At 38.4% G+C, this 26,422-nt stretch overlaps 1 protein-coding gene across 7 annotated transcripts in view; it reads right to left on the bottom strand.

Moving 5' to 3' along the window:
* Positions 1-26,422, bottom strand: part of LOC127953338 (E3 ubiquitin-protein ligase rnf213-alpha) — a 125,083-nt gene that overhangs the window by 82,192 nt on the left and 16,469 nt on the right. For 4 of the 7 annotated variants that reach the window (XM_052552492.1, XM_052552491.1, XM_052552496.1 and 1 more), the window contains 25 exons: positions 22,789-26,394; positions 21,671-21,795; positions 21,477-21,572; positions 21,271-21,392; positions 21,069-21,191; positions 20,919-20,977; positions 19,618-19,771; positions 19,390-19,525; positions 9,303-9,494; positions 8,734-8,864; positions 8,374-8,531; positions 8,071-8,280; positions 7,777-7,964; positions 5,835-5,955; positions 5,650-5,750; positions 5,373-5,555; positions 5,099-5,265; positions 4,906-5,011; positions 4,702-4,816; positions 4,189-4,396; positions 3,636-3,832; positions 3,430-3,567; positions 2,521-2,634; positions 2,143-2,385; positions 1,992-2,067 (listed from right to left, as the gene is read on the bottom strand). In XM_052552492.1, coding sequence (XP_052408452.1) covers positions 1,992-2,067; positions 2,143-2,385; positions 2,521-2,634; positions 3,430-3,567; positions 3,636-3,832; positions 4,189-4,396; positions 4,702-4,816; positions 4,906-5,011; positions 5,099-5,265; positions 5,373-5,555; positions 5,650-5,750; positions 5,835-5,955; positions 7,777-7,964; positions 8,071-8,280; positions 8,374-8,531; positions 8,734-8,864; positions 9,303-9,494; positions 19,390-19,525; positions 19,618-19,771; positions 20,919-20,977; positions 21,069-21,191; positions 21,271-21,392; positions 21,477-21,572; positions 21,671-21,795; positions 22,789-26,394 — 7,069 coding nt within the window. The remainder of the gene's footprint in view (positions 1-1,991; positions 2,068-2,142; positions 2,386-2,520; positions 2,635-3,429; positions 3,568-3,635; positions 3,833-4,188; positions 4,397-4,701; positions 4,817-4,905; positions 5,012-5,098; positions 5,266-5,372; positions 5,556-5,649; positions 5,751-5,834; positions 5,956-7,776; positions 7,965-8,070; positions 8,281-8,373; positions 8,532-8,733; positions 8,865-9,302; positions 9,495-19,389; positions 19,526-19,617; positions 19,772-20,918; positions 20,978-21,068; positions 21,192-21,270; positions 21,393-21,476; positions 21,573-21,670; positions 21,796-22,788; positions 26,395-26,422) is intronic. The other 3 variants (XM_052552493.1, XM_052552494.1, XM_052552495.1) reach the window with 3 other exon arrangements.

Genomic DNA, 26,422 nt, shown 5'->3' with positions numbered 1-26,422 from the left:
GCTCTAAACAGATGTGTCCAACCTGGGTTGGGGCACTCTGTGCGAGGGCAGACCAGCCTTTGGCTCGTGGTCGCACGAGGAGAGTAATCTCCATATCAAATGCCTTCAATCCTTTCAGGCGATTCTGAAGGGGCACCATGTCCTAGTCCAGTCGGACAGCATGAATCTCCTCAGAAAGCAACTCTCATTGCCCAACCTATTTTTCGAAGGACATACAGTACAGACCAAAAGTTTGGACACACCTTCTCATTCAAAGAGTTGTCTTTATTTTCATGATTATGAAAACTGTAGAGTCACACTGAGGGCATCAAGGGCTATTTGACCAAGAAGGAGAATGACCTGGCCTCCACAGTCACTGGACCTGAACCCAATCGAGATGGTTTAGGGGTGAGCTGGACCGCAGACTGAAGGCAAAAGGGCCAACAAGTGCTAAGCATCTCTCTGGGAACTCCTTCAAGACTGTTGGAAGACCATTTCAGGTGACTACCTCTTGAAGCTCATCAAGAGAATGCCAAGAGAGTGCAAAGCAGTAATCAAATCAAAAGGTGGCTACTTTGAAGAACCTAGAATATGACATATTTTCAGTTGTTTCACACTTATTTGTTATGTATATAATTCCATATATAATTCCACATGTGTTAATTAATAGTTTTGATGCCTTCAGTGTGAATTTACAATTTTCATAGTCATGAAAATAAAGAAAACTCTTTGAATGAGAAGGTGTGTCCAAACTTTTGGTCTGTACTGTAGATGTGCTGGCCCACAACTGGCCCAGCCTCCTTCTTTACGCTTTCCCCCCGATCTGATCTCTCAGGTCATCAGACGAGTCAGGGAAGACAGGCACAGAGTCCTCCTGGTGGCCCCACTCTGGAGAAGCCAAGTTTGGTCCTCGGAGCTGTTCAGGCTTTCCATGAAAGCCCCATGGTCGATCCCCCTGAGGCGGGATCTCCTCTCTGAGGCAAACAGGACAATCTGGCATCCACAGCCAGAACTCTGGGCTCTGCATATATGGTCCAACTATGGGAGCCCCTAAGCCTCCCCCGGGGTGTAGAGGCCTCTTTTAGAGCTCAGTCTAAAAGAGGCCTCTACACCCAGAAATGGTCAGTCTTAGTTGACTGGTGCTCAGCACGAAATGAAGACCCTGTTGAGTGTGACGTATCTCCGATACTGTGATTTCTCCAAAAGCGTCTAGACAAGGGTCTTACCCCTTCCACGCTCAAGGTGTACGTAGCAGCCATCGCAGCATTTCATGCTCCTATCGCTGCCAATCTGTGGGTTCAAACATCCTCATTGTGCGTTTCCTGAGAGATTCTAGGCGGTTGAAGCCCCCGCGTCCTCTCACCGTTCCCACTTGAGACCTCCACGTGGTCCTTGAAGCACTCAAAGGACCTCTGCTAGTTGCTCTAGCATCGGTTAAGCATGTTGGTGACCTGCAGGCCCTCTCTGTGAACCCCGCATGCCTTGAGTTTGGGCCCAATTACTCGAAGGTCATTTTAAAACCCAGGCATGGCTACGTCCTTAAAGTGCTCTCTGCGCCATTCAGAGCACAGATAATTTCCCTCTTGGCTCTGCCTCCTTTGTCAGGTGAGCGAGAGCTGGATTAATTATTTTATCATAGTAAACGTTTGTGGAATTTCATTCTGTAAGATATGATACTACCATAGGTCAACAGGCATGTATTATTGCTGTTGCTGTTATTTTAGGTATCACAACAGAGAGATAAATTACATTTTATGTAAGACCCAGGCAAACAATGTCAAATAAATTATTTTAAACTCCCAAATATCTGATGATGAAGTTCTGTTTAATTATCACTGTATTAACATCAACTATAACAGGGTAAGGTTATTATAATTATATAATTAATAATATTGCAATTCTGGTCAGATATTAACCCGTGGGTTTCCAGGTGCACTGGATTTTTACAGATCTTGTATTTTGCATGACACTGGCAAATTCTATAGAAGCACAGATAAACAGAACCCACTCACAATACCACTGAAGTTGTCCCATGGCCTGCTGGGCAACTGCCAACATGTCATCAGGCATAGTTGGGATGAATGAAGCCTGTCAGGAGAACATGATAGAAATATCACACTCAAACACATTTTATTCACCATGTAAAGCGTAATTGTTTCATACCATCATGTTGTTTGGGGACAATGCCAGTTGCTGCAGTGGCTTAAGTAAAGGAAGATTTCCACAAAGCAGGACTGCAGCCATGTGAACTGTGACCTCTACCAGCACAAATTCTCTGCCTGACGTCTGTGGTTGTATACGCAGAGCATGAAGATCATTTTTCACCAGCGCTTGAGCAAATGCTCTCATTTCATTATTGACGAAGACTTCTGAGCTCCTGATAAAATCTTCAAGGCCAGCACATTGCTACAGAAAACAACATGATTATCAGACATACAGCAGTGATATACCTGTACAGTTCTCAAAAAATCCATAGAATACAGAGAATATGGCTAATTATACAATATATAATTGTTGTGTAGTGTATCTTTGTGTTTTTACCTCAGGTTTAGGGTGCATGTTGGTGTTTCCACTTCTGTACAGGCCAGTGACTTCTCTAAACAAAGCCAGTAGCAGATAAACGGCTTTCTTCATGGGTGTGCAGTTGCAATCCTTCTGCCAAAGATGTTTTGAAAGACATTGCAAACTGGTCAACACATATAAAGAAGTTTAACTGAGGAAGAAAAATAGCAAATATTTCATTGCATATTTTAAGCATTTAATTTCATTGTTTAAGTAGTGGACTAAATACCTACAAACTTGTAAACTGCCTTATTACTAATAAGGGCATCTTAACCCAACTTGAACTTTACAAGTGACTGAACTAAATCTCTGTTAATAGACACAATCAGGGTCAAAAACTTGTCCATTAAGAGGCAATATAACAATGTATATAATTATCTTATTAAATTAATCTGTTTGTCTTTTATGTCAAAAAGATAATTGAATACTATGGACTGTTAACATAGAAGTGTTCAAAATCAAAAATCAGCCATCAGATTTATTAGATTTTATTTACTTGTACAGGATAATTTTTTTGAATTTGGGCTTTTTTCCATTTTAGTGTTTTTTCTGTTAAATTCTGACCCTGGTCACTGCCGTTTTCTGTGAATTTGTGATATCTCCAGTTCATTAGCCATTGTAGGGAAATAACAAGAGGAATAACAAAGTACAGTAAATGATAAAAACTTGCAGTACAAACCAGTGTATTCATAGTTAAGATAATAGATTCAAATATTATAGACACATCGATTTGTAATATCAAACAGCAAAATGAGCTGTTTCGTACAACTAAAAATAGCTGGAAGCAGATGACACTGGATGTCAGACGCATAAAATTTACAAATAAAAATCTCTAGATTTCGGAACACAATGTGTGTGTTTGTGTGTTGTAAAGGAGTAAATAAATACCTCAATAGCTTTCTGTATTGCTTTCATGTTGCAATCTAGCATGGCTTTTGCTACTGCATCTCGAATAGTTTTGTAGTCCATTCCACATGCTAGATACTGGTCGATTTGACTGTCATCTTGATTCTGAGAGAAATAAACCTAGAAGTTAAAAAATAAATACTTGTCATTCATGCCAGGATTATGAAGTTAATTAAACTGAAACCCACCGACTCAAGAATCTCTTGAGGAAATAGCCACTTGAACCCTTCCTGTGTCAGAAGTTTCTGGACATATTCAACCCCATGAAGACTGCAGATCTTTCTGATGAGGTAAACCCTGTACCAGTCATTCCTGATTTGGCAGCAAAGACTAACCACGCTGTCCAAAAATGGTGGTATAAAAGCTGAAGCATCATTGTGTGCACCTAAAATCAGAAAAACAATATCAATAACAGCAAAAAATTTCAAACACACATTTTTTTCAACTTAAATTTCTAGACTTTGACAATTGTGATGACTTTTTTTTTTTTTTGATGTTGATGTTTTTTTTTTGGGTGAATCTCATTAAAATATTCTAGGGCCAGAGTGCATATTTCATAAACAGTTGCAATAATGTTTTAAAACGGGAGACATAACAGAAAATATAGAAAAAAAAGTACAATTAAATTCCTAAAATAATTGTTTTCTTTGTGCTCAATTTTTTTTTTCTAAATGTAAAAATTAAATTTTTTTTAATTTAACTTGGAAATGTTCTGAAGCACTACAGGCATTTTCAAATTACCAGCACTTGTCACTCTATTCACTAGCAGGTCAGCCGCCATATCTAGGTACAATCGAACTCTGGCAATGTGCTGCAGGTGCTCTATAGATGCAGTGTGTGTAGACACAGCATCAGAGTGAAGGAACTCCAGCAGAAAACGAGTTCCCTCCTGTAAACAGGCCTGCTGCTCCGCCACAGAATGCCACTGCGCCCTATCATACATTGAGTCCTGCAGAGACAGGAGAAACACACTGTACTTTAGACCAAATAAAACATAGCACATAAAGGTATTTTAACACTAATTCTTGAGAAAAAATAAAAAATGAAAGTAAGAGCAAGTTAAGATGTATAGAAGAAAAGAATAAAAGCAAAAAAAACAAAAACAAAACCCTAGCCTTCATAAGCATGCTTTTTTTCAAAGGAGATATGTAGTTATTTATATTACCACAACGTTTTCTTTATCATAAACTACACAAACTAAGCTCTAAAACATGGCAGGTGAACGCAAGCTTGTCAGGGCAGTGATATACACACCTCCAAACAGTTTATGTACAAAGAATAAAGCTCGGTTTTATCAGTCTCCTCAATGATGTTGCTTTGCTCAACTTCTGTCAGATGCTGCTGAAGATAGTGCTTCACGTCATCAAAGCTGAAAAAGGGAAAAGACAAAAATATTATCTCTATAAATGTTTAAGATGGTGACATAAGTCTGTGAGCTATTAGAAGCACTGCACTCACCTGTACTTGAGCAGGAGTTTCAGTACCACAGAACGCACCACTGGATTTTTATCAACAGAGTCATCAAAGGGGGAAAGAGCCTTAGTCAAAAACCTCCGGTCTCGCCCTGAGAGGATGAGGAACAATGTTCTGGTCATTTATTTATTCTGGTCAAAACATAGACCTTCACACATATACATATAAATAGACATACCTCTGATCTGAGGGACTGAGCGGGACTCCACCATCAGGAGGGACAACAGGTGTAGGATGATGTCTCTGCTGGGAGGAGTGTTGTCTTTGAAGCACACAGCAGTGACCAGATCAATAAAAAAAGCATTGCATCGCATTCTGAACAATGCGTTTTGACTGATGAGATCCCTAATGACCAAAATAAGCACATCATCTTTTAGTATGATAGATAGAATACAGATAGACAATCAGAGAGATAAAGAACAACTATTTAACCCAAACAATAAGCAGATTACCGTATTTCATCAGATGCCTTGAGCACAAAGCCATCAGGCACTTCCTGAACACATAGAGGGCAGTGCATCTGACCAGGCCCTAGCCACTGTTTGATACAGGTTAGGCAGTAGATGTGGTCACAGGGCAGACTCAAAGGGTCCTGAGGGTCTCCCATGCACACTGGACAAGGCTGAATGCCAAACCTGTGTAAACAAACAGTGACAAATCACCACACTCCATTAGTAGCCTCTTACTAAACCTTTTGATTAAAGAAAAAAAAATAATAATAAAAAAAACCTGAAAATGATTTGAGATGCTCCATCTTTGCAGGCTTTGAGTATGGTGATCACAGTCTCAAACGGCTGCCTCTCTTTGAGATTTGAGTCTTGCTCTAAGACCTTTAGCAAAGACATAAGTGCTGATAAGCAGAAATGAAATTGCTTAAGAAATTATTTTCAAGGAAATAAACAGAGCTGACTCACTTGTGCTAGGCATCGAGTGTGTTCCAGAACTAGTGGCCTGAGTTTTAACCTCACATCTCCAACACCCAGCAGCATGTGCTCCACAAACAAGGCCAGAGAGCAAATGCGACGCCAGCCATGTCTGAAAATTAATAATACAATGATGTTACGATAATAAATGATAATATTGATAACTGCACAATACTTGGTTGTGGGTTCGAGTCTCGGGCCGGAAATACCACAACTGAGATCACTTTGTTTTATTTGCAGGCAAATCCAGCACTGGATACAGGGTTGTGTGTCGCGGACCTTGAATATTGTTATGGACAAAGAGCCCCGCATTTCAGCCTGAGCATGACCGGGCTCGACTCATTTACACTTTGGGCTAATTCTAACAGAAGCAACAGAAGCAGAAAGCATATTTTCAGAACAGCTGGAAGAGTTACAGAAGAAAGCAGGACTAAAGGACTGCCCCAGACTAAAGATTATTATACAGTAGGTGACTTAATTTGTTCATTTAAGACATTAGAGGCCTAATTGCACATTTATATTAATTTAATTCCTTAAATACTAAGCCATAATGTGCCTTTAATACATAGGTTATCTGGCCTATTCCATGCTGATAAAGCTTGCAGCGAAGCAATCATTTTAATTATTTATTTCATTTATATTTATGAATTTAGCAGAAGCTTTTATCCAAAAGCAACTTACTGTGCATTCAGGCTATATATTTTTTTTTAACAGTATGTAATTAAAGGGGGGTCGAAATGCTAATAAAACTCATAATGAGTTTTTTACACTGTTAAAGAGTTGGATTCCCATGCTAAACATGGACAAAGTTTCAAAAATTAAGTTGTACGTTTGAAGGAGTATTTTTGTTCCCAAAATACTCCTTCTGGTTTGTCACAAGTTTCGGAAAGTTTTTTTCGAGTATGGCTCTGTGTGACGTTAGATGGAGCGGAATTTCCTTATATGGGTCCTAAGGGCACGTCTGCCGGAAGAGTGCGCTCCCGTATAGCAGAGCACTGAGAGGCTGAGCACAGACATTCATTCACTGATCAGAGCGAGAGCGTCGTGAACAAAAGAAGTCTGTTTTTGGTTGCCAGGGCAAGACAACCCTGCACAGATTACCAAAAAAAAAACAGCATTAAGGGACCAGTGGATGAAGTTTATTTTTACAGAGCATCAACGGAGTTGTGCAAGTGTTTTTGTTTGTTCCCTGCATTTCGAAGATGCTTGTTTTACAAACAAGGCCCAGTTTGACGACGGATTTGCGTATCATTTATTTCTTAAGGATGATTCAATCCCAACGAAAAAGGGTCACGATCGTGTGTTGGAACCGCAGGCAGTGAGTAAAACTGCTTAAAATATCTCTGCCTCCTTGTTAGTGCGTCCGCCTCCCATGCCGGAGACCCGGGTTCGAGCCCCGCTCAGAGCGAGTCGTTGCTGCTGCTGCTCTCGTTCAGTTTCAGCCTCGGGATCTGATTCTGGATCATAAATAAACGGCTGAATCTGACTGTTAGCCATGGTTTGTTTTGGATGATGGTTTTTTTTCCTCACGGTAATGTCACAACTTCCAAACGCTCTCAACGCAAAAGCCTACTGGCGCTCGTGATTCTTTAGCTCCGCCCACACGCCACGCCTCCAGCCGGTCATGTTTTTCCGGGAAAAAAAGACTATCTTTCTCTTATGAATATAATAAAACTAAAGACTTTTTGGAGTTATGAAGGATGCAGTACTACTCTATAGGTACTCAAGATTAACAGGATATTGAGTGAAAACGAGCATTTCACCCCCCCTTTAATATAATTAAGTTTAGATGAGTTCTTTGGGAAGGCCCCTCTTGGGCAGGTACATCTCTGAAGCAACCCAATGGATGCAGATTGAGTTTTTCCCAAGACTCATGATAAGACAATAATTGTTGAGCTCAGAAAACACAAAAATTGTAGATCTCATAACTCACTGAATGAGGGTGACCATCTGCTTGCTTTTCTCTCCATAGTGGCGTAGGCCCTCCTCACAGCAGACCAGCTCAATTGGGACCTGTAGTTTTTTTACACATCTAAGCCAGGCCAGATTCTGAACATCTCCATCTAGAGTCTGGGGCTCCAGGTATTCAATACAGGCCACAGCAGCATACATATCTAACACCTGAAAAACAGAAAGTTGGTCGGGGCAAATAAACAATCACTGTAATACACTGTAATAAATATTTTCATGCAAACTTCGGCAGCAAAAGTGAGTTGAATGCAAATACCAATTCTGTGCCCTCTCTGGCACATCTGTTATCAATTAGCATGTGAGCAATCCGAGGCTCTATACTGATCATCCTGTTGAGGTTCTGTATCCGGTTCTTGAAATGATGGTAGGCAGCATGAACCCATGCCAGAGAAATGACTTCACTCTCATGTGCTTCCTGACTGTTTCTAAGCTCATGTACACCACAAGTAAGGGCGTGGTGCAAGAGCTACAGTAAAAGGTAAAAACAAAACATGAACAAGTGTTCTTGGATATGCAGATGATGGGTAGAAATCTAGCTCTGAAAAGGTCTGTTACTCACCTTGAGATCCACCTCTGATGTTACATTCATGGTCATGGAGATGAAATCCTGGAGATACCTGTAGAAAAACTCCATCTGCTTCTCTTGGGTTGCTTCAGAGATGTACCTGCCCAAGGGGGTCTTCCAAAAGAACTCTTCAAATTGCTTGATAGAATGTCCTGTTAAAAGAAATGCCAAAACAGTTTTTATTGTTTACATGTTCCTCCTTAAAAATAAAAATAAAACAATAATAATAATAATAAAAAGAGAGTGGAGAGGAAAATGAAAAAATAACTATTCAAGATAACAAACCTGATTGGTCATTAAAAAAAAAAGAATTAAAAAAAAAAACATAGCAAGGGAAGAAGTGGAGCAAAATACCTTCTCGCTGCAAGGCATGCACCCAGAGTTCATCTAGACAATCTTTAATCCTCCAGCTGAAAGGCAAGGTGCAACCCGTGTTCCTGTCAACTGCAATGTGGTTCTGAACCAAGATTGTCTTCGTCTCTGAGCTAAAAAACATGTTTTCAGTTAAAGCAATGACTTTTGCTAATTGTAGACATGATTGCTTAGAAAACATTGTTAGTGTATGATTAAGATTTACACAACATGCTCTTGCTTTTCATTCGTGGGGAGAATCTGAAATACCATAATGTTCATTGGTATTAATGTTATTATTCGTGTAGCCAGCTATATACCAGTTGATTAACTTGCTCAGCACTCAGCAGTATTCTCTTTTTACTATTGCTCAGAATCAGAAATGACAGTAGTTAACCTTGAAAAAAAACTGACTGAGCAGCAATGCTAAGAATGCAATGCATATTTGCTTTGCGTTATGAATTCCAGACAGACACAACATACAGTTAAGCTTGTGAAACCAGGAGAATTAGCATTTTTACATATATTTTGTGCCCCAACAAAATGCACCTTGAAAACAAATAATTACATACTTGTTTTCCACTCGTGTGTAAGGAACATTTAGTAACTTGAAATCTCCAAAAATGTCCAACCACAGTTTCTTCAAAGATTCTTCAGAATTTCTATCCAGCAAGAGGTCTAGATTGCAGTCACGGTCAATAATAGAAAGAAGTTGTGCGAGAAAGGGAGTTACTACTGCTTGAACTCGCCTCCACAGGGCATGTCTAAAAAACAAATAAATAATTATTAAAATCAGAGTTGAAGACAGAGTAGAATGTACAGGGTAAAGAACAGAATATATAGAACGTATACAGTAGGTTGACAACCAAAACGCCGTTCTACCGCCGCACGTACCAAAGTTATCAAACAAGCGCATTAAAGCACATTTTTGCAAATAGACGTCAGTTTTCCCTCGCTGATGTGTTACATTTGAGCTGCAGTCAGGGAAAATGAAAGAAAAACACTGTAGTTAAAATATTTAATATATTTAATATTCACAGATGAAAGTTTGGTACTTATGAACTTTTGTGCATTTCTTAGAACGAATTCAAGCAGGATAAAGGTCAGTGCCTGAGCCTGTGCTTATATTTTCTCTACATAGTATTAAACCAGATTTTAGATTTGACACATTTAATAGGTGTGCAGTATTAGTTATATTATTCAAAAGAAATTGTGGTTTACTTTGCATTGGAGCATTAAAAGTGGCTAAAAAGCCTATTTTAGTGAGCTAGACTACATGGATTAAATGCAAAATGTCAATATTCTCACATATCAGGCCTATATTTTAATTTATATTTTAAAATTCCTTTAATAAACATTTTTTGTTATTCGTTACCTGTCCTTTAATTTGACAGATAACTTCTCGAGAAAAAGAAATTTGTCCGTACCCTGATTAAGAAATCCTTGCATATTTTATGAATAATTTCCTTTATTTTAATAAAATGTGAAGCACGTATCATTTTGTTCCCATTATTTATGCCTAATTAAACTAAAACAAGAAACAAATAAATCAAACCTGCACGATTTAGCTAAATCACTGAAACTCTAAAGAATGGATGGATTAATAAACGTCCTCACGATTAAACTCAAGCTCTCATTATAAATCAACAAAATGCACAATATGTAAAAAAGAGATTCATTATCTGGCAACTTAAGTGATTTTAAAGTGAGCCTTCTTTACTTGCCTTTAGGGCTGGGTGATATGGCCTTAAAAATCCCCTACTTAAAATCAATATTCAAATGACAAAGACATTTTTCAAAACAAGTTTTAATATAGTTAGTTATCATTCATTTACCAGTCAAATTTATAACTGAGACAACATAACTTTTTAAAAAAGCAGTAACGTTATTAACTTAATGCTGGAAATACCTTTATTTTGTTTCTTTATTTCTTTATTTTAATACTAGCCCATCATGCATTTAACCATCCACTATGCCCTCAGAGCTGTTCAGATTAAAACTGGCAACTCTGCAGTGAGTCAGTGTCATGGACAGAGAACAGAGCAAATGTAAATATATTTTCTAGTCTATATTTCCATCTCGTTATACCGCTGGTTTAGTTTTTTTTTCTTTTCTATAACTTATTTGTAAATAGAGCAGTCACTGTCTGTGTCTACACCGAACACGAGAGTTGTTTTGCGCGCCCCGCTGCGCTAAAAGTGTGTCCAAACTTCACAGTGTCAAGTCATCTGAACGCAGTGACAGTACATTTCATCTTAAATAGAATGAGGTTTACTAATGGGGATTGTTTCCAGTGTATGCATCACTGGGTTCTGTTGTCTTTTGTCGGATCGCGCCAGTACATTTCATCTTAAATAGAACGAGGTTTATTAATGGGGATTGTTTCCAGTGTATCCATCACTGGGTTCTGTTGTCTTTTGTCGGATCGCGCCACTCATGTCTGATGTAGACCTGGCGTGTGTTTTTTAATGGGTTATGTTACAGCCCTGATTTGTTTTGATTCGTATCTTTACAGAAAACGTATGCTGTTATAACGACCAACAAGATTAGTACTATGCAGAGGTGTCAAGTAACGAAGTACAAATACTTCGTTACTGTACTTAAGTAGAAATTTGGGGTATCTATACTTTACTTGAGTAATTATTTTTCAGCCGACTTTTTATTTCTACTCCTTACAATTTCAGGCAAGTATCTGTACTTTCTACTCCTTACATTTTAAAAATAGCTTCGTTACTGCTATTTCATTTTGGCTTGTTTTCATTCCGGGTGTCATCATTCAAAAAAAAAATAAAAAAATATAGTATCCAGATAAATCGCGCCATCCGGAAGCAGTGAATTTGATTGTGGTTGGATGAGAAGTATAAACATATACCATTCTGACACCCTATTGGTTTGTACGTGATCCATCGCACCTGCACATGACACAAATCACATCACACTCCAGCAAGGACATAGCCAGTTTTGGGCTCGTTTATCAAAAAATATATATTTCTTAAAAGTAGGGTTGGGTTTGGAACCGGTATCCGATAGCCTCAGAGTCAGTCCCCTTAAATTTCACATGAAACCAGCGTCAGACCGGTCTCCTCCCGTCTTTCAGCGCGCTCTTCAATCCACAGAGGCGCAGACCGCGAATGGAGTAGCGCATGCGCACTTAAATAAACAGAGGACACAAGGTATGTGTTTAATAAACAATCACTCGGTTTCTCATCTGTAAAGTTTTCACTCATCACACCACAGCCGTTTCCTCCAGCGAAAATCTAGCCCTTAACACATATGAACGAACACATACTTTAATTACACTTATTTAAATATACTTAATTTAATCATACGTACTTTATACATACACTACTGTGCAAAAGTCTTAGACACGTTAGTATTTTCACTTAAAAGAATGGTGTTCGGCCAGTAATTTATATATATTGCTGTAGTGTGTCAGTATAAAATATCAGTTTACATTTCCAAACATTCATTTTGCTGTTGTCAAGCTGCTTGTGCATTCAAAATCGCACTAGATTATTATTAAAATTAATGGCAAACTGATATTTCCTACTGACACACTGCAGCAAAAGATATAAATAACTGGCTTAAAACCCTTTTTGGGGTGAAAATACTAATTTTTCCATAAGACTTTTGCACAGTACTGTATTTTAAAAACGACATTTTTGCTACTTTATAAAGAATGAGCATACAGTAATTCACAGAACTGATAAAAGACAGTGACAGACAGCACTCATCTTAACTAAATATCAGAGTGATTGACAGAGATACAGTAGAAATATTATGTGTGGTTTTGTATTAAATAATGACCCAGATTGTGAAATACGTTTATTAGCCTTAGATTAAGGGAAGCACAACTTGGGAAATGAGAGCATCCAAGCTGAAAGCTATGGATTTATTTTAAATATTTGTAATGTTCTTTAAAGTTATCCATAGTTTTTTTTGTGGTTCTTTTTTTTAAAGGGGGGGTGAAATGCTATTTCATGCGTACTGAGTTTTTTACACTGTTAAAGAGTTGGATTCCCATGCTAAACATGGACAAAGTTTCAAAAATTAAGTTGTACGTTTGAAGGAGTATTTTTGTTCCCAAAATACTCCTTACGGTTTGCACAAGTTTCGGAAAGTTTTTTTTCGAGTATGGCTCTGTGTGACGTTAGATGGAGCGGAATTTCCTTATATGGGTCCTAAGGGCACCTCTGCCGGAAGAGCGCGCGCTCCCGTATAGCAGAGCGCACTAAGAGGCTGAGAACAGTGTAACAGATATGCAGATCATCGATTCATGTGTTTAATTCAGATTTTCCAAATGAAACTCTTTTTGCACCAAGTGCCTGGCCTGGGGCCAGCCTGGCTGGACTTAAATTATTTACGATGCCCATGCGAGCTTCAAAGAAGAAATGAAAATCCCCAACCACATTCCAACACTGGAGACAAAGGAAACCTTGCGTAAAGTTCCTTACTTTTGTAAGTCCTTATTAATATGTATTTTAAATATGTTTATGGATTGCATAAAATGGTTAATCCTTGTTATGTGAAGAGTATAAGTTGCAAGCTTATACTTTAGGAAATGTCTCTCCACACTTTAACTTCCTCAAAGAGAGCCACGTTTCTGCAACCCCCATCTTTGCAGGTCGTAAAACTTTACGACCACACTGGAGAGGAGAGAAGCCAAATCTTCTCCCCAATGCATTCTATGGAATGAATTCGTTACCTGTTAGTTTTTATGTTGTATAAATGTATTACGTATTCCCTTTTGGTACATTTAGATGTTTCCCAACATCTGCAGTGTTATCATGTGTTAAGCAAATCTTTAAATGTGTAATTCGATCTAAAAATTAGATCTTTGATCATATATATATTATGTCTAGTCTTGTTCTAATCGTCATGCTCTGACAGACCCATTTATCTAGAACAAAGTAAGGAAATGTATGTAATCTGAAGTACAAACTTGCTAGAAATATCCCTGATGGAATCGGACAGGCACTAGATCACCGGGGGGTTGCCTCCACAGAGACAAAGGAACTTTTCCCTCCGCTTCAGATCGCGGACATTCATTGGATGCTCCCTCTAAAATGGGCGTGAACTATTTCAAGCTATAAGAATTGACCAAACAAGGTCCACCCTCCTCTTCTTCCTCTTCTCCGTTCTCGGACACGCTGCTCTCCAACGTTGCTTCCGCACGGCCGTAGGCCGCGCTCATAGCGCGAACCCCCTCAGCACAGGGGCTGAGAGAAAAAGCCATTTTAATGGCTCCTTTGGAAGCTTTCGTTTTCGTTCTTTTCTTTTCTTTTCTTTACTAAGTTTATTCAACTATTCGCCTCTCCACGCAAGGAAGACGAATTCTGGAACAATGTTTGTTGAACCTTTCAAATACCGCGCGAGGACAGAACAAAGGACCACGTGCTCCACGCTCACGCCAAGCGCAGCGTGCACGCGCGTCACATGGCCTCCGTTTCATGGCACATGGCTGTTTCAACGGAAACAGCGCGCAAAGCTCACAAGCTCGACGCCGATCTCACGCCACGCTCACATGGGACATTTTTGCAAGTATCACTTTCTCTATGGAGATTTAAATGCTGCTTTAAAGTGTTGTTATGATCTGATTTGTTGTTGGCTTCCCAAAAGTTACTGACTATGATTTTCGTACCTGAGCTCCTTATGTGATCTCATTCTATTTTCTCTCTCTCTCTCTCTCTCTCTCTCTCTCTCTCTCTCTCTCTCTTTTATTTGGATTCGTTATGTATTGTATAAAGCTTACTGTTTGTATTGTCGTACGCATATTTACTCTGTGTGATTTGTAGTTTAATGTATTACTAGTTTAATTATTAAAAACCCATATACTGACGATTGGCTTGGACTCCACCCCACTCACATTACGAGTCACTGAGATGTCTGATCTATAGCTACAAGCTCTAAATTTAGAAACTAAATTTATCATAAGGATAGGATAATATTTTCATGGCCAGAGAATACTTTTCCTTGAATTATAAGGTGTGATAACTTTATTGAAAATTGATAGGTCTACAGTGGTTTGCTGGACATACCACGGTTTGATTTGCAGTAATTTACAGTAAGAGATATCACAATAATTGATATGAAGAATGTAATATTGACATATTAATGAGTAAGTTACAGTGCCCTGTGATTATTTATTGTTATAGGCAATTGAGCTATTTTTCATAATCAATCAAATTTAATGTAACTGTCATCTGAGATATAAATTAATCAAATTCCTGATTAATTATTCAAATTCCCTATATATCATTTGAGTTAATTACTATGTAAAACTCATTGTTGTTACAACAGACACTGATCACTGATCAGAGCGAGAGCGTCGCGAAAAGTCACAAAAGAAGTGTGTTTTTGGTTGCCAGGGCAAGACAACCCTGCACAGATTACCAAAGAAAAAACAGCATTAAGGGACCAGTGGATGGAGTTTATTTTTACAGAGCATCAACGGAGTTGTGCAAGTGTTTTTGTTTGTTCCCTGCATTTCGAAGATGCTTGTTTTACAAACAAGGCCCAGTTTGACGCCGGATTTGCGTATCGTTTATTTCTTAAGGATGATGCAATCCCAACGAAAAAGGGTCACGATCGTGTGTTGGAACCGCAGGCGGTGAGTAAAACTGCTTCAAATATCTCTGCCTCCTTGTTAGTGCGTCCGCCTCCCATGCCGGAGACCGGGTTCGAGCCCCGCTCGGAGCGAGTCGTTGCTGCTGCTGCTCTCGTTCAGTTTCAGCCTCGGGATCTGATTCTGGATCATAAATAAACGGCTGTATCTGACTGTAAGCCATAGATTGTTTTGGATTATGTTTTTTTCCTCAAGGTAATGTCACAGCTTCCACATGCTCTCAACGCAAAAGCCTACTGGCGCTCGTGATTCTTTAGCTCCGCCCACACATCACGCCTCCACCCGCTCGTGTTTTTCCGGGAAAAATCGGTACAGACTATCTTTCTCTTATGAATATAATAAAACTAAAGACTTTTTGGAGTTATGAAGGATGCAGTACTACTCTATAGGTACTCAAGATTAACAGGATATTGAGTGAAAACGAGCATTTCACCCCCCCTTTAAAGTATCGGTTCAGGCACTGTTTAGGAGTACCGTTTTAAAAGTATCGAAAAGGCACTGGACCCTACTTAAAAGTTATTATTTCTCACTGGCTCGTTTACCAAATGAGTGCTTTTTCTTCGTCCTCCACAAATTAAGCTACTGTAGGTAGTTCGGTAGCGAGACGTTTGAATAAATTAGCATTTTCGATTGACGATGCGATTGACAATGTTGTGATAGGCTTTACCAACTTTGTAACTCGTTCCCCCCCCCGAACACTGGACATAGCAGACGTATGTACCGAATACAAGAAGCTATCAATCAAGAAGGTATCAGGATTATGACTTATTTTTCAGTTTTAGTTTTTGATTAATCACTTGGAATAATCATTCATTTTGACAGCACTATAATGTTTATTGTAAATAGACATCCATACAAGTGTAATTGTTACTAAGCCTGCACCAATGTTCTTGTCCATTGCCCTCGCAGATTCCTGCAGCTAAGTTTGGATGTACATTTACATTCCATTAAGGGTTATTGATGACATACCTCTAAAGTTTGACTTTTTGCACCATAACAATACTTATTGGCAACTAGTCATCATATCTCTAGTCCTTTAATGTATTTGCATTGTACTAAAGTGCGTTCATTTTAAATGGGCATATATGCGGCTGAAGAAGACCTGAAGGTCGAAACGTTGCTTGATTAAATTCCTCTGGAGCAGTAGTTTTCAGTGTTCAGACTTCACTTCTTTATTTGTCTATATCATTCAGTTGTCTTGCACCTGCGTCCTAATTGGATGTTTGGGATGTGCACACCATTTTTGTATTTTCATATATGCGGCTGAAACAGGAAGCCTAGTGCATCCCAAATTTTTCAACATGAACATTTTAATATAACATTATAGTCATTATGGCCTATGGCCTTTAGAAAAATGTTTTTTTGAGGAGGTGATGTAGTGTACAATAGGCCCCTGTGGTGCGGCCTAAGCTTTTGTTCTTAATGGCATTTTTTCCCCCTTACATTACTTTTACTTTTATACTTTAAGTAGTTTTTTAAACCAGTACTTTTACACTTTTACTTGAGTAAAAAGCTTGAGTTCAACTTCTACAAAAGTCTTTTTAAACCCTAGTATCTATACTTCTACTTGAGTAATGAATGTCAGTACTTTTGACACCACTGGTATTATGGGGCATGCAGGCCAAACGCGGGGCATCTCGTCTCTAAACCTGCGCGAGGACGTCTGATCCATAGTCTGATCGTGTCTTTGCATTGACTTTGTATGTAATCTACTCGCGCAAATCGTTGAACTCACATTTGAAAATCATGACATCAAACACAACATTTATAAATCTATACCTCATCCGTTAAATCCATGATTTATCTTCTGTCTGATTGATGGCCGTCAGCGGTTGGGTAGAAGACAACAAGTCCCATCATTCCACACTCCTTCTTAGCATAATCAAACCACCTGATTGTTATTGTTTTGGTAGTGCGCCCTCTCGTGGCAGGTCCTACAACCTGTATCTTTAATCGCCTATTTTCGTTTGCTGCATTTTTTTTAAAACACGATAAAAAAAAAATTAAGTTTGTGAGAGGAAAAAAATATATAAGTTATGTATAAATTGAATTTAAACAGATTAATCACCTATTTTCGTTTGCTGCATGATTTCTTTTTTAAACACGCTAAAAAAAGAAGTTTGTGAGACAAAAAAAAATATGTAAGTCATGTATAAGTTGCATTTTATTACATTTAGAAATAATAACGGCTGGCCTAATAATGCCATAGACTAATTTACCAACAGGATATTTTTAGTTCCCCTCACTTTACAACAAATCCTTTAAATGTAACAAATTTATCAGAACAAAACAAGAATTAAAAATATATAATTCTAATGGATAAATATAATGGCAGTATAGATTATTATAGGCTTAGCTATAAACAAACAAAAATAATAATAATAATAATTTAAAGCTAAGCATAAGGTAAGGTTGGGCTTTCCCATTCTCTCACTCGGGACAAGTCCAAACGTGTCCATATTCGTGATGTTTCCCATTTGAAGCATAATTATTATTCATGAGGTAAAATAGGCTTTGTAGTTCACTCGCGTTTCAGTATCAATGGAAAAAAAAATATAGGCCTTATATTTAATGACCGTTTAATAACAAATGCATGCATGCAATTTTATGTTTCTAGTTTATTTAGAATAAATTTAATTATCCCACAACACAATTTAATTTCCACTTGGGAGTGCAGTAAAACAGTTTACTAGGAACTATCAAAGCTGACTTAAAAACAGAATTTTTTGCATCATTACACCAGTCACACAATCCTTCAGAAATCCTTTTAAGAATCTTATTTTCAACAAAAAAAATGTATTATCATCATCATCATCATTATTATTAATGTTGAAAAGAGCGGAGAATATTTTTTCAGGTTTTTTAGGGGATAAATTGAAAGAACAGCATTGTTTGTTACATTTGTTACAGTTACAATTATTTGTAACATTTATATTATTTTCATCAAGCTTTTGAATGTTATAGTATTGTATATGTATATTGTTATTGAAACTTCATAATATTTCACTTAATACATTAAGTCAGGAATTATAGTTTGGAAAAAGTCTAACTAGTAAAATGTTTACACGTTATGTGAAAACTAGAACAAGTATATTATATATATATATATATATATATATATATATAAGAAACTTACTCAGTTTTATGATCTCTAGTGAATAAAGTGCTTCATTATTTTTTTCTGAGGATATCCAAATCTCAAATCCTCAACCACATCACATCTTTTTGGGGTGAATTATGCCTTATTCTTCTCATCGCGAACAGCAAACAGTAAAATAAAAAAACTTTAAGAACAGTTTTGCTGCGTTGTCTTCTGTTGTGTGGGCGTATTCAAGCCACGCGCTTCAGTGTAACATTAGAATATGAATTGAGCGTACAGCGAAGGGGGGTGGTCACATTAGAAGATAATGAAGGGAGACGTGAAAAACAAACATCATGTTGTTTTCATATGGATTACTTTATCACAGAATATTTGTTTTCAGCAGCACTTTTTTAGTTTAAAAGGAGACATGTCAAGCTTTCTATAGCTATATCTCTCATGTCTCTTTGTTGAGTATTCACTGGGTTATAGTTCATTTTAATGACGCTTTTGTAAATGAAGATCAGCGCAGACAAAGGCTGCAGACAGCACACCTTGTTTGTTATATTTATTTATGCAAAAAGTTTTGTTGTTATTATGTCTGTATACAAAAAAAGTAGACCCTGTACAGATTCGATTGATGTATTGCTCTTATCTGTACGATCAAAACTAAAAGTGTAATTTAAGTTCTTTTCGGGGTTATCAGGAGAAAATGCCTCATAATGCATATACGCGTTAATCGATTTCAGAGGGTTAACATGTGACTGACTTGCAGTTAACGACGCGGCCATGCGGTGGCGGTACGCACAGCGGTAATACCCATTTAGGTTGTCAACATACTGTAGGTATTTACAAAGAGCCAAAAAGGGCTAGTAAAGCCAATAAGGTTTCATGAGAACATCTGAAAGGCTACAATCTAAAATACTGTGTCACATAAATTTTTTCTTACACTTACCTAAAAGTCCCACCTTCTTGCAATGCATCAGTATTTAGTGCTTCCTTTGAGACCCAGCTCTTGGCAAAGATTGTATTTTCATCATGAGTCCTCAATAGAAAATGAAGTCGCTTCTTTAAAGTTTTCAGAAATTCAGCTGGTAACATAAATACCTAAATATCAGTGATCCCTTCCAAAGACAGTTAATGAAAGCTATAAAAATTAAAAATAGAAACAGCGATCCCTCACCGTGTAGAGTCTTGTTATCAGCCAAGAGCATTAGCAGAATCTCTATTCTCTTGGTGCTACGGGTGCTTGCCTCTGTCTGATCTCTTAGCATGCCAACTGCACTCTGAACACAGCTTCGCACTAGTGCTGTGGTGTCCAGAACATTCTTCCAGTCCTGAAGGGCACAAGAAATACAACTTTAAAGAGCCACACAGATGGTAAATCAAAAATTACCTGTATTACAGTGATGTAGCTGTCCATCAGTGTAAACAATGTGCAAAGTAATTAAACCAAAAAGTACACGCCCAACCCCCCCCCCCCCCCCCCCCACACACACACACAGACGCTCTGGTTGGTGTGATAGCACCATGTCGAGGAGACAGTGTGTTTTTAATTGTAAAGGCAAGTTTGTTTTATTTTCACTGCCAAAGAATGAAGATCAGAAGAACCAATGGCTAAAATTCATTTTTACCACAATAACAGAGCAGTACAACAAATCCCTTTTGTTGTGTTCACAACATTTCACTGATGACTGCTTTTCTAATCTCGGTACAAGGCGTGATTTTCAAAGCGTTTGGCCATAAAAGAGGGTTCATTACCAACTTTATTTAGACCAATAAGCATCTCCGAATCACAACGCGAAATATGATTATGAAGTTATGTGTTTGTTTTCTCCCGAGCGTCTTATCAGCATGTGTGCTGTCTGGAGCCATTGTTTGTGCTGATCTTCATTTACAAACACGTCATTAAAATGAAGTGTAACTCCGTGAATACTCAACGAAGAGACATGAGAGAGATATCTATAGAAAGCTTGACATGTCTACTTTAAAACTAAACAAGTGCTGCTAACAGATATTCTGTGATAAAGTAATCCATATGAAAACAATGCGATGTCCGTTTTTCACGCCCCCGCGCAGAACGCGCTATTCAGATTCAAACTGAAGCACGCGGCTTGAATACGGAATAACCAATCAAAACTGACTATGTTTGTTGACCAATCAGAACACAGTATGCTACCGAAAGGTGGGGTTTAAGGAAACTGAATCTTTTGAACAGCTTCGCGAGAACCGTTTGGGGATCTCTGAGAATTGAGGTAATTTTAAAATGATATTTTGACAAAAAGACAATGTTTTTTAACCTTGGATGGATTTAAACCTATTGTACAGGACTTATAAACAGATAGGAAGCTTAGAATTTTCATCTTACTGGCTCTTTAATTTTTACATACCGAACCTTCCTAGAAGTGAACTAAACTGTACAAGGTGGCAATAGGATTACAAAAATACTGAAAATACAGTTCTGCTGTTGAAGATGCTACTCACAGTATTGTCTTCTAGTTCCATCTTTTCTTCTTCTGTGTACATGTCATCAACCTCCATAGCTGCAAGCAATAAAAATGATTGTAATTATTTTGAGAATGTGAATCAACCCTTTAAAGATAATGATATCTTAAAAAAAAAAAAAGACATCACCTTCAGGTTCATCTGCTTTCTCTTCAAAAAGCTGACTAATGGTCAGACACTGCAAGGCTTTTATATCAAAGACAAAATCTTTTGATCTTCTGAGATCATCAATGTGGACTGACTTCCATGGCCCTTATAAAAGAACATTTTGAGATTAGATTTTCGGTAAAACATACAGTGTTGGACACAAATGAAATCAAACTAGTCTTACCACCATTAAATCCAATGTAGGAAGTTCCACCATCCATTCTGGGTAGTTTAGTAATGAAGTACACAAAAACCTTTTGATTGTCCTCTTTCCTGAATTTGTTGATTTCATTGATAGAAGAATACCTGGAAATATATTTAAAGATCAAATTAAGCTGCTTTGCATTACTGAACTGGTAAAAAATATGTCACCAACCAAATTTAACTCACTTTGCAGATGCAATGACATTTAACCTTTGGGAGCCTTCATCAAAATCGGACTGGATAAGAAGTATTTTGTTCCCAGTGGTGTTTTCCAAATAATTCCTGAGTACAGAGAAAAGGGTTTTAATTCCATTTAATTAAGAACAAATGTGCATTGTTTTTTAATGTGACAAGATCAAGTGATGTTGTGAGCACAATACTTTATTTTCTTGAGGAATGAGTGTTCTGTGTCAAATTGCTGTAGCGAGAGGAGCTCTATGTTTTGAACTACGTTCTGTAGCTGTTCGGTTTCTACAGCAGTCAGAAGCCTTGAGAATGTAGTCACCTAAGGATTAGAAAAAAGATTGCAAGATTAAAATTTTATGAATTGCTCTAGAGCAGTGGTTCTAAAACTTTTTGTCTTCAAGGTCCCCTATAACGTATGACAGTATTTGAATTCCACACAATATAGACTAAGGTATTTCTGGGGCTTCTGCTGTAATGAAAAAGTTGTTTGTCTTCAAACTCTTTATTTAAAGAAACTAAAAGTGGCAATATTTTAAAATATCCAAGTAAAATAATTATAAATAAGTAAAATTAAATTGATTAAATACTAATTCCATTGCCAGTTTGCATCTTGATTTTTATCCGTTTAACCTCATTTTAAACCTTGTTTTAAAGGTTTAGTTCACCCAAAACTGAAAATTCTGTCAATAATTACTCACCCTCATCTGTAAAATAATCTATATGACATCAGAGGTTCCACCATAATATTACAAATCTACAAGAATACTTTTTGTGTGGAAACACTCCAAAAAGTACACACTTTTTGTGTGCTGACAAAATAGCATCCGTCGTTTATGTTCAGTTTATACTTTAAAAAAAAAATGTGCCAGGGTGATACAGAGAAGAAAAACTGTTGAATAAAGTCATTATTTTTGTTTTCTTTTGTGCACAAAAATTATTCTTGTAACTTCGTAAAATTACGGTTGATCTCCTGATGCTACACTGATTTTTTTTACCAATGTCCTTGTTATGTTTCTGGACGTTGATCGTGTAAGGATCCTTGCAGTCTATGACCCCTGGGAGGCTCATAGAGCTCTCAGATTCCAACAAAAATATCTTAATTTGTGTTCTGAAGATGAACAGAGGTCTAATTGGTTTGGATAAACTTGAGAGCAATTAATTAATGACAGAATTTTCATTTTTGGGTGAACTATACCTTTAAACCATCATTTAGAGGACAGCTGAGGCCCCCAGTCAGTTCTAGCCTCTAAATAAAAAATTAAAAAAAACTCTTTTACAGTCATAATCATGATTTAAAATTCAATGGATTTACCTCTGTGAAAAAGTTATGGCTAGGCCCTGCTTGCTGTAGGTGAGAAAGGATGAAGTCAGCAAGGGAACTGTGCTTCTGGTCTTCAAAGTATACCCTTGACAAGTGGTCACTTTCTATATTGGAGAGGGAAGTGCAGTCCAGCCTAACAACAGCATCTGGTGTAGCACAGTTTAAAAGGATCAATTTAGCCTCATCTAAGATCACTTTTCTAGGATCTGAAAGCTCCTGCCCTTTGAGATGCTCTGTAACTTGTAGCACAACAGATGCACAAGTATCTGAGTGGTAGCCAATGAAAGCATCAGCTGGAAGGTAACGGCGTGCATGGGGAGCAATTGAGTGCTGGCTTCTAGCAGAAATGAAGGATTGAACCCACTGCTCAAGTTTCTCAACAAGGTCTTTTTGCTCACTCTTTAGAACAGTATTGAGGTCAAGATAATGTTTCTCCAATCTATTGATCAATGGAATGGGAAACTGCTTGTACACAATGTTCTTCTCTTCAATGACAATGAGCCTGAAATCTCTGTGTACTCTGCATTTGACTCTGTGGGTTCCAAGCCCCAAATCCACATATTTCTGACCCCCAAGGCTAACATAATATTGGTTCAGGGCATCATACAAGCTTTCGTACAAGTTCTGCAAGTTCAAAAGCACAACGGTTTGCCCAGTTTCCATGCAGATCTTGACACGGTTAATGTTGCGGCATATCTGAGTATACTCCTGGTCTTTTGGAAAGCTTGAACCAAAGATAATCTCTGGCTGGTACTGGTCTGAAAAAAATGTCTGCTGAAGAATTTGAAGGGCTGCATAGTTTTTGGTCAGAACCAGAAGGTATCTGCATTCTTCATCTTGCCCAATGGCTGTGATGTTCTCTCTTACAAGCTCAATGGCACTGATAGTCTCAAGCCTGGGTTTAATGTTTAGTCTGCTGGTGAAAACTGTGACAGCATCCACGTTATCCTTGCCACTGAAGTTCCTTAGCACAGCCTTCACAATCTGTTCTGCACTAGGTTTCTGATCATTAGCTTTGGCAACAGTGAACATCATCTTTATCAAGCTGTAATAGTCTCGCAGGCCAAAAAAACCTTTTCCCTGTTTCTTACAGATGTTCAGGTAAGCACGGGCAAATGGCTGAAAGTAATCTCTCACCCTTTCAAGGATCATGTCATCTGAGGAACATATTCCTTTTGCACTCTCAATCAACTCCTTTTCATCAGGATCACCACGTGAAACAAATATCCCTCTATTCATCTTGGCTGGGTCCAAAGCCCAGTTTGAAATACCAATGAATCCCACCTTCTTGTGTGGTACTGGCTGGTCATCTATGCATCCCTCTTCCAGCAAAGGATGTAAAGTTTTCAGAGGCATTTTCTGGGAATCCTCAGCCAAACCTATCTCATCTAGCACTACCACTGAGACATACTCTGATAAATTCTTGCCTTCCTGAAAACGGGCACATTGCTTAAATGTATTGATAATCCCTTCTGGTGTAGAATGAGGACTGCACTGGAAGGAAACAAGATGAATTTGCTTCATTTTTCTAAACAGATCAGAATGGGCTGCTTGGCCTTGCATGCCATCTGCAACCAGAGTTTTAGACAAAGACTTGGAGCTTCCAGGTTTTCCAACCAAAAAGAGGGGTATTCTTAGTTCAATGCAAATCACCATCATGAAGACATTTTCCTTCAAGGCATTGTTTCGGGCAATGGTTTCACCCAACGGAACGCCACTCAAAAAAAGACCCTGAATAATGGAGATCTCCTGCATCACTTTCACTGGGCTGTAAGTTTTTGGAAGATACCCGCAAATTTTTTTTCTGTATTTCTCTTTATCCTCCAAACAGGCATGGTAACATACACCAACAGCCATAATTAATGACCAAAGAATTGGGTTTCTTTCATCAGTATCCCTCTGATTTTGATCGTTCCTCTCTGCTCTCTGATTAGTTTCAAACTGGGCAAGCTCTGAGAGTAACATTGGGTGGTTTTTGTAGAACCAGCCAAAAACTTGCATGCAACGCTCCACATCCCTAAGGCTCACAAAACTACATTCATCCTGTCTTGTTCGCATATACTTCTGTGAGGCGGACAGAACATCTGTTATGGTTTTGACATAGTCCGAATCAATGGAATGGGTTTCAGCTACCCTTTCGACTATTTGCTTGATGTACATTTTTTCAGTATGGTCATTGAGCTGTCCAAAATCCCAAACTAGTGGAATCATACTAGGTGGTAAGGCCTGCACTCTGTACACTAGCTGGCGAAGAGGAATGGATCCAAGTTTTTCATCTGTTTCCTCAGCACGAACTCTGTATCCCAAACCAGCTGACTCCAATCTCTTGATCATTACATCAGTGTGTTTCCTGTATGGGTTGCAAGCAGCAATAATTTGCAACCCAGTGTCACCTGTCAAATCCTCTCCCTCAGCAGTGTTGTCACAAAGGATTTCCTTAATGCTGCTAATGGCCTCTGTTGTGTTTGCTTCATCAAAAAACAAAACAGTGCCGAACCCATAATCCAGCTTGTTTCTTAACGCCATGGCCTCTGCTTCTCTCACTTTGGTGTAAATCATGTCTGAGCTTGTCCCTCCGTGAACCTTGACTAATTTCATGTTGTCAGTGGCAACTCCACTTCTGTGCATCTCACAAAGGAATTTTATTAGCCTTGTTTTCCCACATCCTGTCTCACCCATGATTATTACAGGAATCCCACAGCGGAAGCGCATGTGAATTGCCAAGATTTTCAAAATGTTGTCTGTGGTGAGCTCGTATGTTTCATCTGGGTCAAGCGGCCACTGTATTCCCAACACCCTGGAAAGTCTCTCAATTTTCTCCCATCTTGGGAGCTCATCAAAATCAACATTAAAAGGAACTCTCTGTAGTTTGAGGCCCTCATAGAGCTCTCTGGTCATAATGTTCTGCTTGATCACTCGGTTTGTTGATGGATCAATTGCATCAATCCCATTCTGCGCATTTGGCTGAAGATGAAAGCCAATGAATGTCATTGACTCATGGTCATCATTGAAGAAAATATATGGATGTGGTTCTGACTCCCATCGCTTTCTTATCTTAAACGGAGCCAGATCCTCTTCATTGGTAGAAGAAAGATCATTGTGCAGTCTCCCAGGACTCTGGTCAGAGATGCTAAGTGAAGGAGTGGCGAAATCCTTTGCCATGAGAATCATAAAATCAACAACAAAATTTTTGAATCCCAACAGAGTATCCCCTATGAAAGAAACATCACAGAAGACAGAGCTCTCACAATCCCGAAGCTGTAAATTCAGGAACCAAGTGAAATTCCGCAACTCTGCCCAAGAGGGGTCTACAATGCCACAGTACACAAACAACATCTGCAGGCATTCAACATGAGTTCCCTCAATTCCTTGGTACATGAAAGCATCCAAATTGACACCACTGTAAAAACGCTGCAGGTACTGATAAGGACGTTGGTAGGCCTCACTCTTGAACTCTTGGTCATCCATAAGGGGATCATCACCCATTTTTAACGATGGATCTTCCTGCATTTTCATTTCTAACTCAAGGACCTCTTTGGGTGGACGGCAGTAGACACTTGGAAACACATCCAAGAAGGCAGATGTAACTTTTGCACCCTAAAATGAAGAGACACATTCATTTATG

Source organism: Carassius gibelio, chromosome B3 (genome assembly GCF_023724105.1).
Source record: "Carassius gibelio isolate Cgi1373 ecotype wild population from Czech Republic chromosome B3, carGib1.2-hapl.c, whole genome shotgun sequence".
Lineage (NCBI taxonomy): Eukaryota > Metazoa > Chordata > Actinopteri > Cypriniformes > Cyprinidae > Carassius > Carassius gibelio.
The sequence above is the reverse complement of the archived record's forward strand: the minus strand, read 5'-3'. Positions and strand labels throughout refer to the sequence as shown.